General features: G+C 39.6%; 1 protein-coding gene across 1 annotated transcript in view; it reads right to left on the bottom strand.

Moving 5' to 3' along the window:
- Positions 1-6,587: 6,587 nt before the first annotated feature.
- GJA3 (gap junction protein alpha 3) overlaps positions 6,588-14,962 on the bottom strand; it is a 32,090-nt gene continuing 23,715 nt past the window's right edge. Inside the window, exons 2-3 of the mRNA XM_075266069.1 lie at positions 10,531-10,579; positions 6,588-8,331 (exon numbers count right to left, since the gene is read on the bottom strand). Of these exons, the coding sequence (XP_075122170.1) occupies positions 7,049-8,314 (1,266 nt within the window). The 5' untranslated portion in view covers positions 8,315-8,331; positions 10,531-10,579 and the 3' untranslated portion in view covers positions 6,588-7,048. The remainder of the gene's footprint in view (positions 8,332-10,530; positions 10,580-14,962) is intronic.

Genomic DNA, 14,962 nt, shown 5'->3' with positions numbered 1-14,962 from the left:
GTCTGATTCTCACCTATGGATGCAATTTTTTTTTTTTTTGCCCTTCAAATTGAGAAATGGAAAAGATTCACTACGCATTACTAAACAGCTTCTCATATGGGGAAAATATTTTTGTCTTAAAAACATTAAGTAAGTCATTAAGTACATGTAACTCTACGACATACTATAGGTCATGAACAGCTATGACATTGCCTTGGCTCGTCTCTAATTCTTTGAGTTTCATTGGGCAAGTGGAAAGGAGTGGGCCACACTGCTAGAACCACCTGAGAATGTGTGGACACATCCTTGTCAAAACTTTTCGTATATAACATGCAAAATTCAAAAAGTCTAAATTTTAGTCCTTAGTAGAGATGAGCAAACACTGTTCGGATCAGCCGATCCGAACAGCACACTCCCATAGAAATGAATGGAAGCACCTGTGACACCGGCAAAGTCAACATCACAGATGCTTCCATTCATTTCTATGGGAGCGTGCTGTTTGGATCGGCTGATCCGAACAGTGTTCGCTCATCTCTAGTCCTTAGTGTTCTGTAAAGAAGCAATAGAAAGAGAATGATTTCCCTAGGTAATCTAATGTCAGCATCTGCAGAAGCCTTGGTAGCTCCGAAACACTCTGTAGGAATTTAGGAAACTTTCAGCATTAAACTGAACATATAGTACAATATGATGCTCTCATTGCTGTGAGATTTGTTGCTAGCAAGGTGCAAATAAGCAAAACAAAACTAAAAACATAAGTGAAATGGATGCTGTAATATATTTAACAGACTACAGTTTGAGGACAATGATATTATATTTGTTCTTTTTGTCTAAATTCAAAATTCTGTGCCGATTCATTTCATTATGTGGCTTTATTGGGTTTGTGGTTGCATAAGGTCACCACTAGAGGGAGCTTAGTAGCTTACTGCATACTGATTAAGCTCCTCCTACTGATGGCTGCAGGCAGCAAATATATTGTCTATTAGCTGATTTCCTACGTAGGATTTGGAGCACTGTGTAATAAAAATGGAGCTCTGACTACTGTAAAGATATATTAAGAATGTTAATATTCACTTTAAACTATAACTAGAATTTTGTAAATTAAATTACAAATGAATTATACAAAATATTATTAATCACATTAATTTTAAAATTAATTCAATAAAATATTGCTAATCATCTTTTAAAGGAAGTCTGTCACTGGGAAACACAGTGTATTGTAGGGGATTTTATGTATAGCCATTTCTTTGAATTTTTTTTTTTTTTAGAAATATGTAAAGTTTAATGGAGCCCCTAAATACAAAATTCAGTTATAGTCCCCAAAATGTAAACCATTCAAATAATTACAAATTTGATTAATTTATTTTTAATTTTAATTTTTTTTAACTTTATTATCTAATCTGATTTTATTCTTAAAACTACAGAAAACGTATATCAAACATGGTTACAAGTCACAAAAGCATTAGCTTGAAAACCAATACAGGGAAGATAGTGAACACATGGAATTAAATATGCCTTAAATGTACTGTCTTAAATCTGAAGAGCTCCTGTGTTGTTGGTTTTTTTTAAGACATCTGTTTTTTTAGGATCAACTCCTTTTAAGGAAATGTTGTTAAATTTATATTTATACTAATGTAAACTTCAAAATCTGTATTTTGTCCAAATGTGCAATTAAATCAATAGATAACCGTAACACTTTCAGAAACCAAAATTACAAAAATATTGCACACATTTTACAATAAAAATTGGTGCAAATAAAGCATGAGCAAATATAAAGCTACAATGTGAAGATTTATCATAATATTATATTTAATCATTCTTATTGAGTTTTTAAGTCACATTTCATAGGCCTTGTCGTTATAATGAATATTCTATATATGCACATACATATATACGTATGTACCGTATTTTTCGGACTATAAGACGCACTTTGGTTTTAAAGGAGAAAAATAGGAAGAAAAACTTTTTCATTTGATTGCAAGTCCCATAGACTGCAATACAACTGTATTGCAGTCTATGGGAGATGCTCTATATTACTATTGGGGCTGGTCATAGACCAGCCTCAATACTAATATTCCTAAGAAAAGCCAAGGCTCCCACGTGGCACAGGAACAGGTCGGCTCCTGCGGGAGCTGGCCTGCTGCAGTACAGGTACCAGGGGTGGCTTCTTAACTTTCTGGGGGAAGGGAAGGGGTTAACAAAGGTAGTAATGAGTGATGGAGGGCATTAGCTGTTAAGGCTTGTGGCCACTCTTGCAGAGCGATTGCAATAGCTATCGGGTCTCCTGTACAGTGGCGCGGTCGCCATCTTTAAGACCCAGCATCTACCGTATTGAAACGGCAGATGTCAGGAAGGGTCTGGAGTGTAGGGACATGATAATTAAGTACAGGGGCCGCAGGCTTTCTTCTCTCTCAGGTCTCTCCTTTGTCTGCTATTACCGTACCTCCTTTGCTTCGCACCAATGGGACAAACTAGGAAGCAGACAGGTACAAGCGCTGCAGGCTAATGCGCTTGCGCCGCCTATACCCTATTTCCTACACTACATTCGGACTATAAGACGCACCCCCATTTTCCTCCCATATTTGGGGGGAAAAAAGAGCATCTTATAGTCCGAAAAATACGGTACATATATCGCAGCTGTAGTGACTACTACGTAAGTGATTTATAGACATGTTTTTAGCATATGTATAACTTCAAGAATATTTTTTGTTTTTCTGAGAACATCAAATCACAAAATTGATTCTCCATAAAAATAAAAAAAAATAATAATAAAAAAAATTTCGTCATTGCTTTGTCATGTACTATAAATTGCCGGGAACATAAACATACTGCATTACTTATCATTTTCAAAGTGCAACTCTTTCTATACTTTAGAAATTGAAAACAATTCAACGTTGGATTTAAGTAGGTAGAAATCTTCAAACAGCCCACCTGTTCACACAGTCAGTAGAATACTTCTTATAATTCCACGATCCTTACCTAAAGGTAACTTCAAGCTACCATTGTGTATTAAAGACAATTGACCTGAAAACACGACAAGAATTTCTATCCAATGGCAATGATCTATCTTGAAAAAATATTTTAGGTATTTCATGACATTGTTTGTTCGAATAGAAGACATCATTTTTAGGATCGCAACGTATATATGTATATATGGTTTACTTTTAACTAATTGCTACGGGTTTACTAAAAATATTAGTCTCCTACTTCATCTTCCAAGTACCATTGGTGATGATATTTCTCAGTAGTGTTCTGCCACAACAATCTTTAGCGTTATACATGACATCTTCCTTTTCTTAGGTTAGTGGACATAACTATCAAAGTTGGAGGGTCTTCCGTGGCAGAAGATGTTGCGATACAAACCATGCGTTTGGTGTTGCCTACATGGAATAAATAGCTTAATCTTATGCACAGTATAATATCTCGCATCACTTTGCTGTTACAGTATCATACAAAATAGATATCATGCAAACTGTGAGTTGTAGATTTTACTTTATGTTACAGATAACAAGTAATAATGCCATCACATGAAAGACCGATAAATAATACAGCGGATTGACTCGATGACAAATAGCCATTATTCCTTGAGATACAGTATCGTTTGTACAATGTATTCATTTCCACATTGGAAGACAGGCGCATACAATACACATTTAAAAGGGTTTTCTCATCGCAGACAAAAACGCAATTTGTAATTTTTGGGGGAGGCCTTGTTGTTGGCTATTGACGTTAATGGCCAATCATACGACCTCCTACAAAAAGTCAACAGAAGAAGTATCCCACTCAGTCAGGAATACTGCTGTCAATTCATTCTACTGATTGTGAGAACCTTTCACCACCTTCACCAATTCAAGTTCTTAGCATCTGTTTATTGCCATTGGTCCACTGATTCCAGCACAATTGGAATTTTCTCTCTAGCCCCCACCATTCCTGAGCAATAAGCATACTTAGTTTTGGTACCTGGTGTTATTTAGGCAGGGCAGTGTCAGGCAGGGGGTGTGATTCGGAGCTCCAATCAGAGGCAGCCAGTGTCAAATCTCAGAATCACATCCCTGCCTGACACCACCTACCTTACAGTACAGAGACTAAATTGTATATCAGGCACCAAAACTAACAACAGTGATTGCTCAGGAACGGCGGGGGCTACAGAAAAGATTCCAACGGTGCCAGAATCAGTGGAGAAGGGACTAATGAAGGGTTGGAGTTAATGAAAGTGGCAAAAGGTCCTCTTTAAACCCCTAACATTGGTGGGATACCTTAATCATAAGCTATCAATGTCTGTGATAAGAGAACAGTTAAGATCAAATTAGCTTTCTCTCACTTCTCAATTTACATTATTGCTCCTACAATAAATTAGTAATTGCCAGTATGTTTGTTGACTTCTTCTTCGTATACCATTGCATCTTTTCAGAAAATACCAACATGGAGCACCAATTTGATGGGGTGTTTGACATAAATGATAAGTGATAATTAACATGAAAACGGCTGAACACACAGACACGGTCCATACAGATCAAATGTCCTCCATATACAGTGAGAAATAAGGAATTTTGAAAATAAAAAAATATATAAAATGTGCATTTTAGGATGTGCATATTTGGTATGTAAACATGTCGTCTTTGAACACTGGTTGTCTGGATACATTCAATCTGATCAGAAGAACAACAGAAAAGAAAACTTCTGAGAGAAATATAATTAAGAAATTTTTACATTGTCGATATTTTTAAAGTATGAAAAAAAAAGTTTATAATGAAAAAAATTTTCACCAGCCCTTGACAATGCACAGATGACGGTTCTTGAGCTGGCCATACACAATAGATAAATGTCAACCAAAACCGACCAATTTTGACAAGAATAGCCAATAATCTAAAATGTACTCTCCCCAATGGCAAGTACCAGGATAGATGAAGGTCAGCTAGTTGGATACAATGTGTCCGGCCAGTCTAAGCTTGACTTACAATATCATCAGATTAGTTGGGTTAAAAGCAAATAAATTAATGTATCTTATTCTGCAAAGCCAGAGTGGAAAAAAATCAGCTTTCTACGGTGAAATAAATTTCTTCAAAGAGTTCTCTGGGGAGGTTTTCTGCCTTTATTTCCCCCGGCTTCTATTGTGGACAAATCAGGGTTTCCAGGCTGGTTCCAACTCCGGATCAGTCCAAAATGAATTGTCATAAGCAAAAAATTGTGTAAAAAATTTAACTTTTTCAGGTATATCCATCATTTAAGAACCATAGTATATATACCCTCTCAGTAAATTGCTACAAGAGTGATGATATAACGGGGATAGTTTTGGGGGCAGGTCCACACTTCACTTTTGCAGTATGTTTTTGTAGATACGACTGTGAGATCAATAGATGGACCCGATTCATTTGTATGGGATAAACTGCTTACAAAGTGCATTAGTATGAATCAAGTCATCTAAAGGCACACTGCAAGTATACATTAGTGTGGACAAAGCCTTATATACAAAGGGGTAGAAATTCTACAAAGTGAACTGATGTGTAATAAGACTTGCATAGAGAGTCTCCCTGAAATGTTACCTATTGTGCTGCTGGATTTGTTTTTAAAAAAGTACAAGATAGAACTAAACATAATAAAATTTACGTACAAAAATTTACATTTGTTATTCCGGAATTTGGCTTCATTCTTCCATATAAGTTGTAGCTAATACATTTTAGGTAACTGATGACTGATTTTGGTTGAGCAGGAAACTTTTTGGTTTTCTGTAGAATCTCAATTTGTGTGTTCAACTTTTTGGTTTTCTGTTTTTATCATTTTTGCCATTTTATAGTACAGTTAACCTAAAAAATGTTCCATTTCCCATAGCGACATAACCATAGGGGCAAACTGACTACTCATACAGTATATAGGTTGGTTTTATACCAAGGCCTTGAGAAGGGAGCATCCAATTTAGTATAAGAAAAGCTTCACCATGGGGATGCTAAACTGTAATTTTGGGATTTTACTGGCACTTATTGGGAACGAATGATGGTATAAATGCCCAGTCCCAATAATCGTCATGTCTTCTAGTTTCACTGGTCACCAATGAAGGAGTCTTTGCTCATTCATCGAGTGATCTCTTACTTTCAGGGGAGCAAACAATCATTGTTGGCTTAGGGGCACATCACCCCTTGTAATAAAGGGCTTCCATTTGGCATACAATGATAGTATATGTCGTAAAATGATAATATTACCAATCATTCCTCCTATATGTGATTAGTCTGTGTAATAGGCCAGTGCAGAATAAAGGCTCCTCATCTAATACAACCCTAAGGGTAACAAACTATGGTGGATGAAGGAGTTGTACATTGAAAGACTTCAAGAGGGCCTAGCTGCTATTCCCTAATGTATGATATCTGACTTTTTGGGATTACTAGAGCTAGGTGTTTCATCCAAAAATTTATTCTAATGGCCATATTTGTTTTGATATGGATTTTTTTTGGCTTCTTCTTAGGAATATTATTATATTAAGTTATCAACCCAATTCAGTAGATGACTGTCTTGGCCACTGTCTTACATACACATAAATGGCAGTACAGTTACACAATGTCTACAGTAGAAGAAGAGTAAGGCTGTGCTTCGTAATGCCATGGTGGGTACAGGTATGATAATGGCACCTGACTGAGACCGCTCTTGTGCTCCACACCACTACCGGGATTTACTAGTGGGTCCCCATTTTCTCTACTTAGTATTATGGAAGCCTAAATATTCCTCGCTTGGTTCATTTGTAATTTGGATACTGTACAGCTGTCAACATAGAAGCTATTCACGTAAACGGGTAATTGATCCAAAAATGACAAAGTGCTATCTACAACTCGCAGTGTGCAATAACAGCAAACTTGAATTTTGGCATGACACGTCCTCTCTCGCCACCCTTCTCTTTATATATGTAACATGTAATGAGTTGTTAAAGCTCATTCAGTGACAGAAGTGACAAAAGACACGACTGCCACTCAATCGGTTAACCAAATAGGATTTTTTTTTATTTTTTTGCTTGTTCTTTTTGATGTGTACCCAGCAAATTCTTCTGCTGACATCGTAGGTTCTCTGCTTGTATCTAATATTATTTCTACACTGCTAAGTCGTCTGACCTAGCTCTGCTACTGCTGGATTTGCTAGCCCTGCTGAGCCTTCTTGTGTCTATCAACACTGGAGGCTGATGCATCTCTACGGTGGTAGTGGCTGGTTTCTCATCTACTTCTGACCTTACATTGCTTCCACTTCTCTCCATCACTGTGGCTACCCCCTCATCACTCCCTCCTTCATTTCTCACACTGCTTGGAGCGGAAGTAGTTGCACTGCACGCACTGGCACTGCTTGATCCAGGTTTTCTTTCCCGCTCCACCGTTAGGTTGGCCCAATTTTGCTCAGTGGTTAGCATGTGGTGGTCAAGATTGCCACTGAAAAAGGATGGGTCGATAGCTTCTTCTGCAAGGGATGCCATTTTGAAATCAGAAAGTGGAGATCTAGCATATACATGTTGCACGCTCGGAGGTGCAGTGGCTGCATCGGTATAATATGGTGGATAAGCCATGCTTGGCGGGGCAGTTCGCGGGAGCGGGCTAGGAGGATCTGCTTTATTGCAAGCGGGATCAGGGACATATCGATTAGTCATACCTTGCTTGAGTTTCTTCCACCCCAAGTGATATATCTCTAACATATTCAGCAAAAGAGACACGCAAGCCACTACAAGCATAAATATGATGAAAATGGTCTTTTCTGTTGGCCTGGAAATGAAGCAGTCCACAGTGTTGGGGCAAGGCCAACGGTTGCAACGATAAAGAGGTTTTAGCTCAAAACCATACAGGAAGTACTGTCCTACAATAAAGCCAATCTCAAACAGAGTCTTGAAAATAATATTGAAGACGTAGGTGCGGAGGAGGGCACCCCCTATTCTGATTTTACCCCTTTCATCTCTGATAGGGGGTTTCTCCTTCTTCTCACCTCCCTTCCTGAGGAGAAGTTCCTTCTCATCATTACCTTTAATACACTTCTTTAGCTCCTCCTCTTTTTCTTTTTTCTTTTCTTCCATCCGCACAATGTGCAGGACATGGCCCAGATAAATGAGTGTGGGGGTGGACACAAAGATAATCTGGAGCACCCAGAATCTAATATGAGATATAGGGAAGGCTTTGTCATAGCAGACATTTTCACAACCGGGTTGCTGGGTGTTACAAGTAAAGTCAGACTGCTCATCCCCCCACACTTCTTCTGCTGCTGCTCCTAATACCAGGATCCGGAAGATAAACAACACAGTCAACCAGACCTTTCCAATGACCGTGGAGTGTTCTTGCGCATTTTCTAATAGTCTTCCCAGAAAACTCCAGTCACCCATTGTTTCTGATTTCTAACCTGAAAAATGAATGTTGATATTAATTTTGGAGCAAAACTGTTAAAAAGTATGAATAAAGTGAATATATGGAAATAAAACGTATTTTGTAATTTTTTCAACGACTCAGTGAGACAAGTTCCATCATTCAAAAAGTTTACAGAAAAACATTTTCATAGTTCCATTTATCAATTGGCTGCAATTCTACATTCTGTGTCTACAAGGGATTGTAGAGGAGCTGGATGGTCTTCTGGTGGTTGATGAACTTTCAACCATTCTGGTTGTTTGTGGGTCTTAAAATTTCAATAAAACTTTAACATTTCCTGAATGTTACCTGGTCATGGTGAAGGTGGACTATGTCATTGTTAAAGAGGACCTTTCATGTCCTTGGGCACATACGGTTTTATATACCACTAGAATTCAGTGCACTGTCGGCTTTCCCGTTGTGTGTCCTGGGGCAAGAGATATCGGTGCATTTACCGATACCTCTTCACTGTCAGAAGACTGTACTGTCCATAACCCTGTATTTTCAGAGGGGGCGTTCGTTACCACCCAGCCATGTTCCTCACAGCTTAGCGTCATGGCTGGGCAGTAAGGCACTGTTGGCTTTCTAGCGGTCTATAAAACCGCATGTGCCTAAGGACATGAAAGGTCCTCTTTAAACTACAGAACTAAACATATGTTAATTTTACTTTCATTATTTGGTGCTATGACTTGGATGAAACATTATATTATCACAACAATCATCATAAAATAATTCCTAGAGCTTGTCTTGTTTAGCTGACAATAATTCAATGACTATGGCCAGTCACTAGCTTGGTGCTAGGTTCACACCTGCGTTTGGGTTTCTGTGGGGCCCCGAAAAACAGAAGCCCAATCTACTTAAAAAGTGGTTACCTGTGGAAACTCACAGACCCTATAGATTATAATGGGGTCCACCAGGTTTCCACCAGAATGGGTTTCAAGTTGAGTATGCGATGGAATTCCCAAATGGAAAGTGTGCATGAATCCAGCCTTAGCCTCTCATAATTTAATATATTCATTGCAGTAATAATTATGCTTTCTTATTATTCTTATAATTATCTACTTAATATGGGTAAGAAACTATGAGATTACGCCTTGTGGGTAACATTAGTGTAATCATACATTAGGAATGGGGTTGAGCCGATCTTGACTTTTCAGGATCGATTTTAAAATCCGATTTCCGATCATTTTTCATTCGAACCTGATCTCGATTCCAATTCTGATCCCAATGCAAGTCAATGGGATTTTTTTTATTAATCAGAGATTGGATTTTAAAAGCAATCCTACCCCCTAGTGTCCACTTACCTCCAGAGATGGCTGGTCCTGTGCCCCGTGCCTTCATTCTTCGCCTCGCTGCTGCTCTACGGTGCTTTTCTTCCTTCGCTGCCCCCTCCGGCGGGTTAGGAGAGTGAGGGCAGGTACTGGGAGGGGAGACGTCACGTCTCCCCGCCCTTTACCCGCCCACAATCTAAGCCACAAGCCCCGCCTACCTAGCGCTTTAAACCCTAACCTGGGAGGCGGGGCAGCGAGGCAAGAAGATGGAGGGCACTGGAGCAGCCATCTCTAGAGGTAAGTAGCTGCTAGAGATTTAGTTTAGCCTTCCATTTGAATGAATGGAGGCAGCCAGCGCGCAGGGGGTTAAGGCTGTGTGTCGGCTGCTTCCATTCATTCCTATGGAACTGCAGCGGAGACTTCACACTGAGTATACATCGTATACTCAGTGTGAAGGCTAAGCAATGCATTGTGGGAAAAATCACTGATCTCGATCCCACATAAAAAGATCGTGTTCGGAATTCCGATGGCGATCGTGAAATTTTTTCGATCGCCATCGGAATCCGATCTTTTCTGAACACGATCGCTCAACCCTAATTAGGAACCATTGTAAAACATGTCGGCTCAATAGCTATAAATCTTAATACCAGTTTGGAACTGAATTATATGAGACAAATGCAAAAAAGATAACGTCAATGAACCCAAAAATGATATTTCTTCCCTGTTGAAGGAACCAGGATAAAGCTTTAGAAACCAGACTAGTGGAATGAATTGAATTTCTTAACATGCAATGTAATCCCACATATCAATCAATAGTGCAGAAGCCATTAAGCACCAACACAACTTTGCGTAGAGTATTAGGTTAGGTACAGTAAGTTTACGGACAGCGGAGTGGCGGTGCTGGAGACATATCACAATGCACGTACCTTGTCATGCATGAGGCATGGAAGCCAACGACCTAATAGATTTCTGCTCCTGAGTGAGAAACAAAAAAGTGTTGTTGTAGTGGCCAAAGGTATATTAACACTGCACACTGAAGATTTGGGGGTTAAAGTCAGTTTTAAAATATTTCTGCTTCTGCACCAAAAATCACAAATAAATTTCGTCATTAAATGGGTCTACTTTGTATTTGTAAAAATTTTAGCCAACCAAGTAACCACCTGTGAATTTTGTTTTTGGGAAATGGAACTTCAAGAAATGTTTTAAGAAAGTCTCTAAATAGGTAACAGCAATGGCTTCCTACAAAGGGTTTAGTTTCATGGAGATTATGTGAAGTAACAATCCCTGAAATCATTGATTAAAAAGTTGTGTGTTCAGGTCTACAGACACTCCAATGTGGATGTGAATTTTTGTAACCCAACAAAATTAAGTGAATGAACAAAAGCGAAATCTAAATGAAATCAATATTTGGTGTGACCTTTGCCCCTTGCCTTCCATCAGGTCTTCTTGGTACTTGCAGACAGTTTTTGAAGGAATTCAGCAAGGAGGAAGTTCCCGCCATTTTGGAGAACTAAGCACAGATCTTGTGTAGATGTAGGCTTGCTCCAATCCTTCTTCCAATCCAATCCCAAATAGACTGGCTGATGTTGAGATCGGGGCTTTGTGGGGGGTGAGGACATATCATGACATTGTTTCTTTGTATCATTAGCCCAATATATTCGATATATCATATGGGGCAGATTTCTTATTAAGGCTCCGATTTGACCCTGGCATAAAATGCTCCGAAATGTGTTGAATTTTGGCACATCTTTTAGCATTTAGATACATTTTCACGCATCTAGTTAGAGATGACATGTTTCTGAGTTGACTCACCCAACAATTTGTAGAGGCTTTATAGGAAAGGGGCATCTTTGAGGAGAAAGGGGTTTGGGCTTAAACACAACAAATTGCTTCAACATTTTGGCATAAACTTTGGCCCAAAGAAAGCCAACTAACAGTTGGTATAAATTTAGGCTAGACAAGTCTAAAGATGTACCAGTTTTACAATCCAGCATTAGCCGCTGTGATAAATCTGGTACATTTTCAGATTGCCTGTTATAGGGTCTGTTAACGCGTAGAATATGGAGGAGGCTGAAAAAATAGGTGTCCTGTTTAGACATGTTGTGGATTGTCCTTTCTGCAGAGCATCCTAAAATCTAAAGACATAAAACCTGCGAGTCTTCAGTAATACCTTGTATTGGCTAACTAAATAAGATGATAATAGCTTTCAACACGGCTTCGGTTACTGTCATTGTGGTACCATGGTTAAAGAAGAGAGGCATGGTACCACAAATCTGCTCTGTATTATTCCAAAAAATTTCAAAAATTTTGACGTAATCTATGGATTCTTGCACATAGTGTTGCCTTCTGCATGGAGCCTGTATTTGAGCACATGGCATCCTAATGGTCCTTCTTACTTGTGTTATGGCACAGAGAATATCTGCATAATATGGTATCTGATGGAGCATGGAGCTCATATCAGGCTATAGATGCCATACAACAAAGATCCATAATATATGAAAAGGTCCTCTTAAATTTTTCATGGTTACATTCTTAGAAACCAGAAAATGTCTACAAACGAAATCAAAGGGTTTATCCAAGATGTAAAATTTTTGACTTTTCCGTAGGATATGCCAATAATATGAGATATCGGTTGGAGTCTATCATCCAGCGTCTCCACTATCAGGCCTCGTTCACATCTGCATTGGTATTCCGTCCGGGAAAGTCCACACGAGGACCCCTACGAACGGAATACCGAACGCAACTGCAAACGATGTGCCAGTAAAAGCACACGGACCCCATATTAGGCATCATGTGGACAGAAAAGTAGTTCACAATTTACTTTCCTGTCTGCATGATTCGTGTGGGCAGCACACAGCAAGCACACAGACCCCAGTATAGTCTATGGGGTCCGTGTGCTTTTACTGCATACTGCTTGCACTTGCGTTCGGTATTCCATTTGGGGGGGTCCCCATGCAGACTCCCCTGGACAGAATACCAACGCAGATGTGAATAAAGGCTCAGATGTTTTCTATACAGTTTACAGAGCTGGAATCTTCTAATTTGTAGTGAGCTAGCCATGCCGTTGCAGCTCAGCTCAAATAAAATAGATTCGAATTCAGCATAAATATTAATGTTTTCATTTTTTCTTTGTTTGCATGCTAAGTGATTTGGTCTCCTAGAACAGGACTTTATAGATCACCAGTAGAGATGAGCGAGTACTGTTCGGATCAGCCGATCCGAACAGCACGCTCGCATAGAAATGAATGGACGTAGCCGGCACGCGGGGGGTTAAGCGGCCGGCCGCCGTCAAAGCGGAAGTACCAGGTGCATGCATTCATTTCTATGGAGCGTGCTGTTCGGATCGGCTGATCCGAACAGTACTCGCTCATCTCTAATCACCAGTAATTCCTGATGTGAATATGGCTCATACAAGTGTTATGACCTGTGCATGGACTGTATGTTTAGTGCCAAGATGACTGCTACGCCAGATGACCTGGCCTCCACAGTCACCAGACCTGAACCAAATCGAGATGGTTTGGGATAAGCTGGACCGCAGAGTGAAGGCAAAAGGGCCAACAAGTGCTAAGCATCTCTGGGAACTCCTTCACGACTGTTGGAAGACCATTTCCGGTGACTACCTCTTGAAGCTCATCAAGAGAATGCCAAGAGTGTGCAAAGCAGGAATCAAAGCAAAAGGTGGCAGAATATAAGACATATTTTCAGTTGTTTCACACTTTTTTGTGAAGTATATAATTCCGCATGTGTTACTTCATAGTTTTGATGCCTTCAGTGTGAATCTACAATTGTCATAGTCATGAAAATACAGAAAACTCTTTGAATGAGAAGGTGTCCAAACTTTTGGTCTGTACTGTATATAGTTCGAAGGTGACTTATGTGTGATCCAGGGCAGGTCGTGAATAGGTCTCAGCCCCAGGTTTGGGTCACAGGCTCATTACTGGGCCATAAAAGCCTGCTGAGCCTGCACTTCAGGGCAGATCCTGGGGGGGACAGGAAGTAGCTGGGTCTTTCCTGACACAGAGCTTTGTGTACGGTACAATGTTGTTTTGGGTGAATCGTGTGGCTGGTAGTAAGCCACATGTACAGTTAGTATTTTCTGTTTAGTTAGCGCTCAGACGAGCAGGATTTTAGTTTGACATTATCTTGCTTGAAGTTAAGGCTGTATTTTATTTTGCTCATTTTTGTGCCTGATGTAAAGGTATATTTATTTTGTTGTTTTTCTTAAATAAACTGCTTTGCTGCAAGATTTCTGTCCCTGTCTCTGACTGGTTGGGTCTGCACCACTGTTTCTACTGAGCTGCCCTCCCCACAATATATATACATATATATATATATATATATATATATATATATATATATATATATATACAGTGTTGGCCAAAAGTATTAGCACCCCTGCAATTCTGTCAGATAATACTCATTTTCTGCAATCACAAATTCTGTGGTATTATTATCTTCATTTAATTTGTCTTCAATGGAAAAGCACAAAAACAATTGTCAAAAAGCCAAATTGGATACAATTCCACACCAAACATAAAAAAGGGGACAAAAGTATTGGCACTGTTTGAAAAATCATATGATGCTTCTCTAATTTGTGTAATTAACAGCACCTGTTACTTACCTGAGGCACCTAACAGGTGGGGGCAATAATTAAATCACACATGCAGCCAGTTGAAATGGATTAAAGTCGACTCCTCCTCTGTCCTGTGTCCTTGTGTGCACCACATTGAGCATGGAGAAAAGAAAGAAGACCAAAGAACTGTCAGGACTTGAGAAGCAAAATTGTGAGGAAGCATGAGCAATCTCAAGGCTACAAGTCCATCTCCAAAGACCTGAATGTTCCTGTGTCTACCGTGCGCAGTGTCATCAAGAAGTTTAAAGCCCATGGTACTCTGGCTAACCTCCCTAGATGTGGACGGAAGAGAAAAATTGATGAGAGATTTCAATGCAAGATTGTGCGGATGGTGGATAAAGAACCTCGACTAACATCCAAACAAGTTCAAGCTGCCCTGTAGTCCGAGGGTACAACAGTGTCACCCCGTACTATCCGTCGGCGTCGGAATGAAAAGGGACTGTATGGTAGGATACCCAGGAAGACCCCACTTCTTACCCAGAGACATAAAAAAAGCCAGGCTGGAGTTTGCCAAAACTTACCTGAGAAAGCCAAAAACATTTTGGAAGAATGTTCTCTGGTCAGATGAGACAAAAGTAGGAAAAGGCATCAACATAGAGTTTACAGGAAAAAAAAGAGGCCTTCAAAGAAAAGAACACGGTCCCTACAGTCAAACATGGCGGAGGTTCCCTGATGTTTTGGGGTTGCTTTGCTGCCTCTGGCACTGGACTGCTTGACCGTGTGCA

The sequence above is a fragment of the Leptodactylus fuscus genome, chromosome 2 (genome assembly GCF_031893055.1).
Source record: "Leptodactylus fuscus isolate aLepFus1 chromosome 2, aLepFus1.hap2, whole genome shotgun sequence".
Classification (NCBI taxonomy): Eukaryota; Metazoa; Chordata; class Amphibia; order Anura; family Leptodactylidae; genus Leptodactylus; species Leptodactylus fuscus.
The sequence above is the reverse complement of the archived record's forward strand: the minus strand, read 5'-3'. Positions and strand labels throughout refer to the sequence as shown.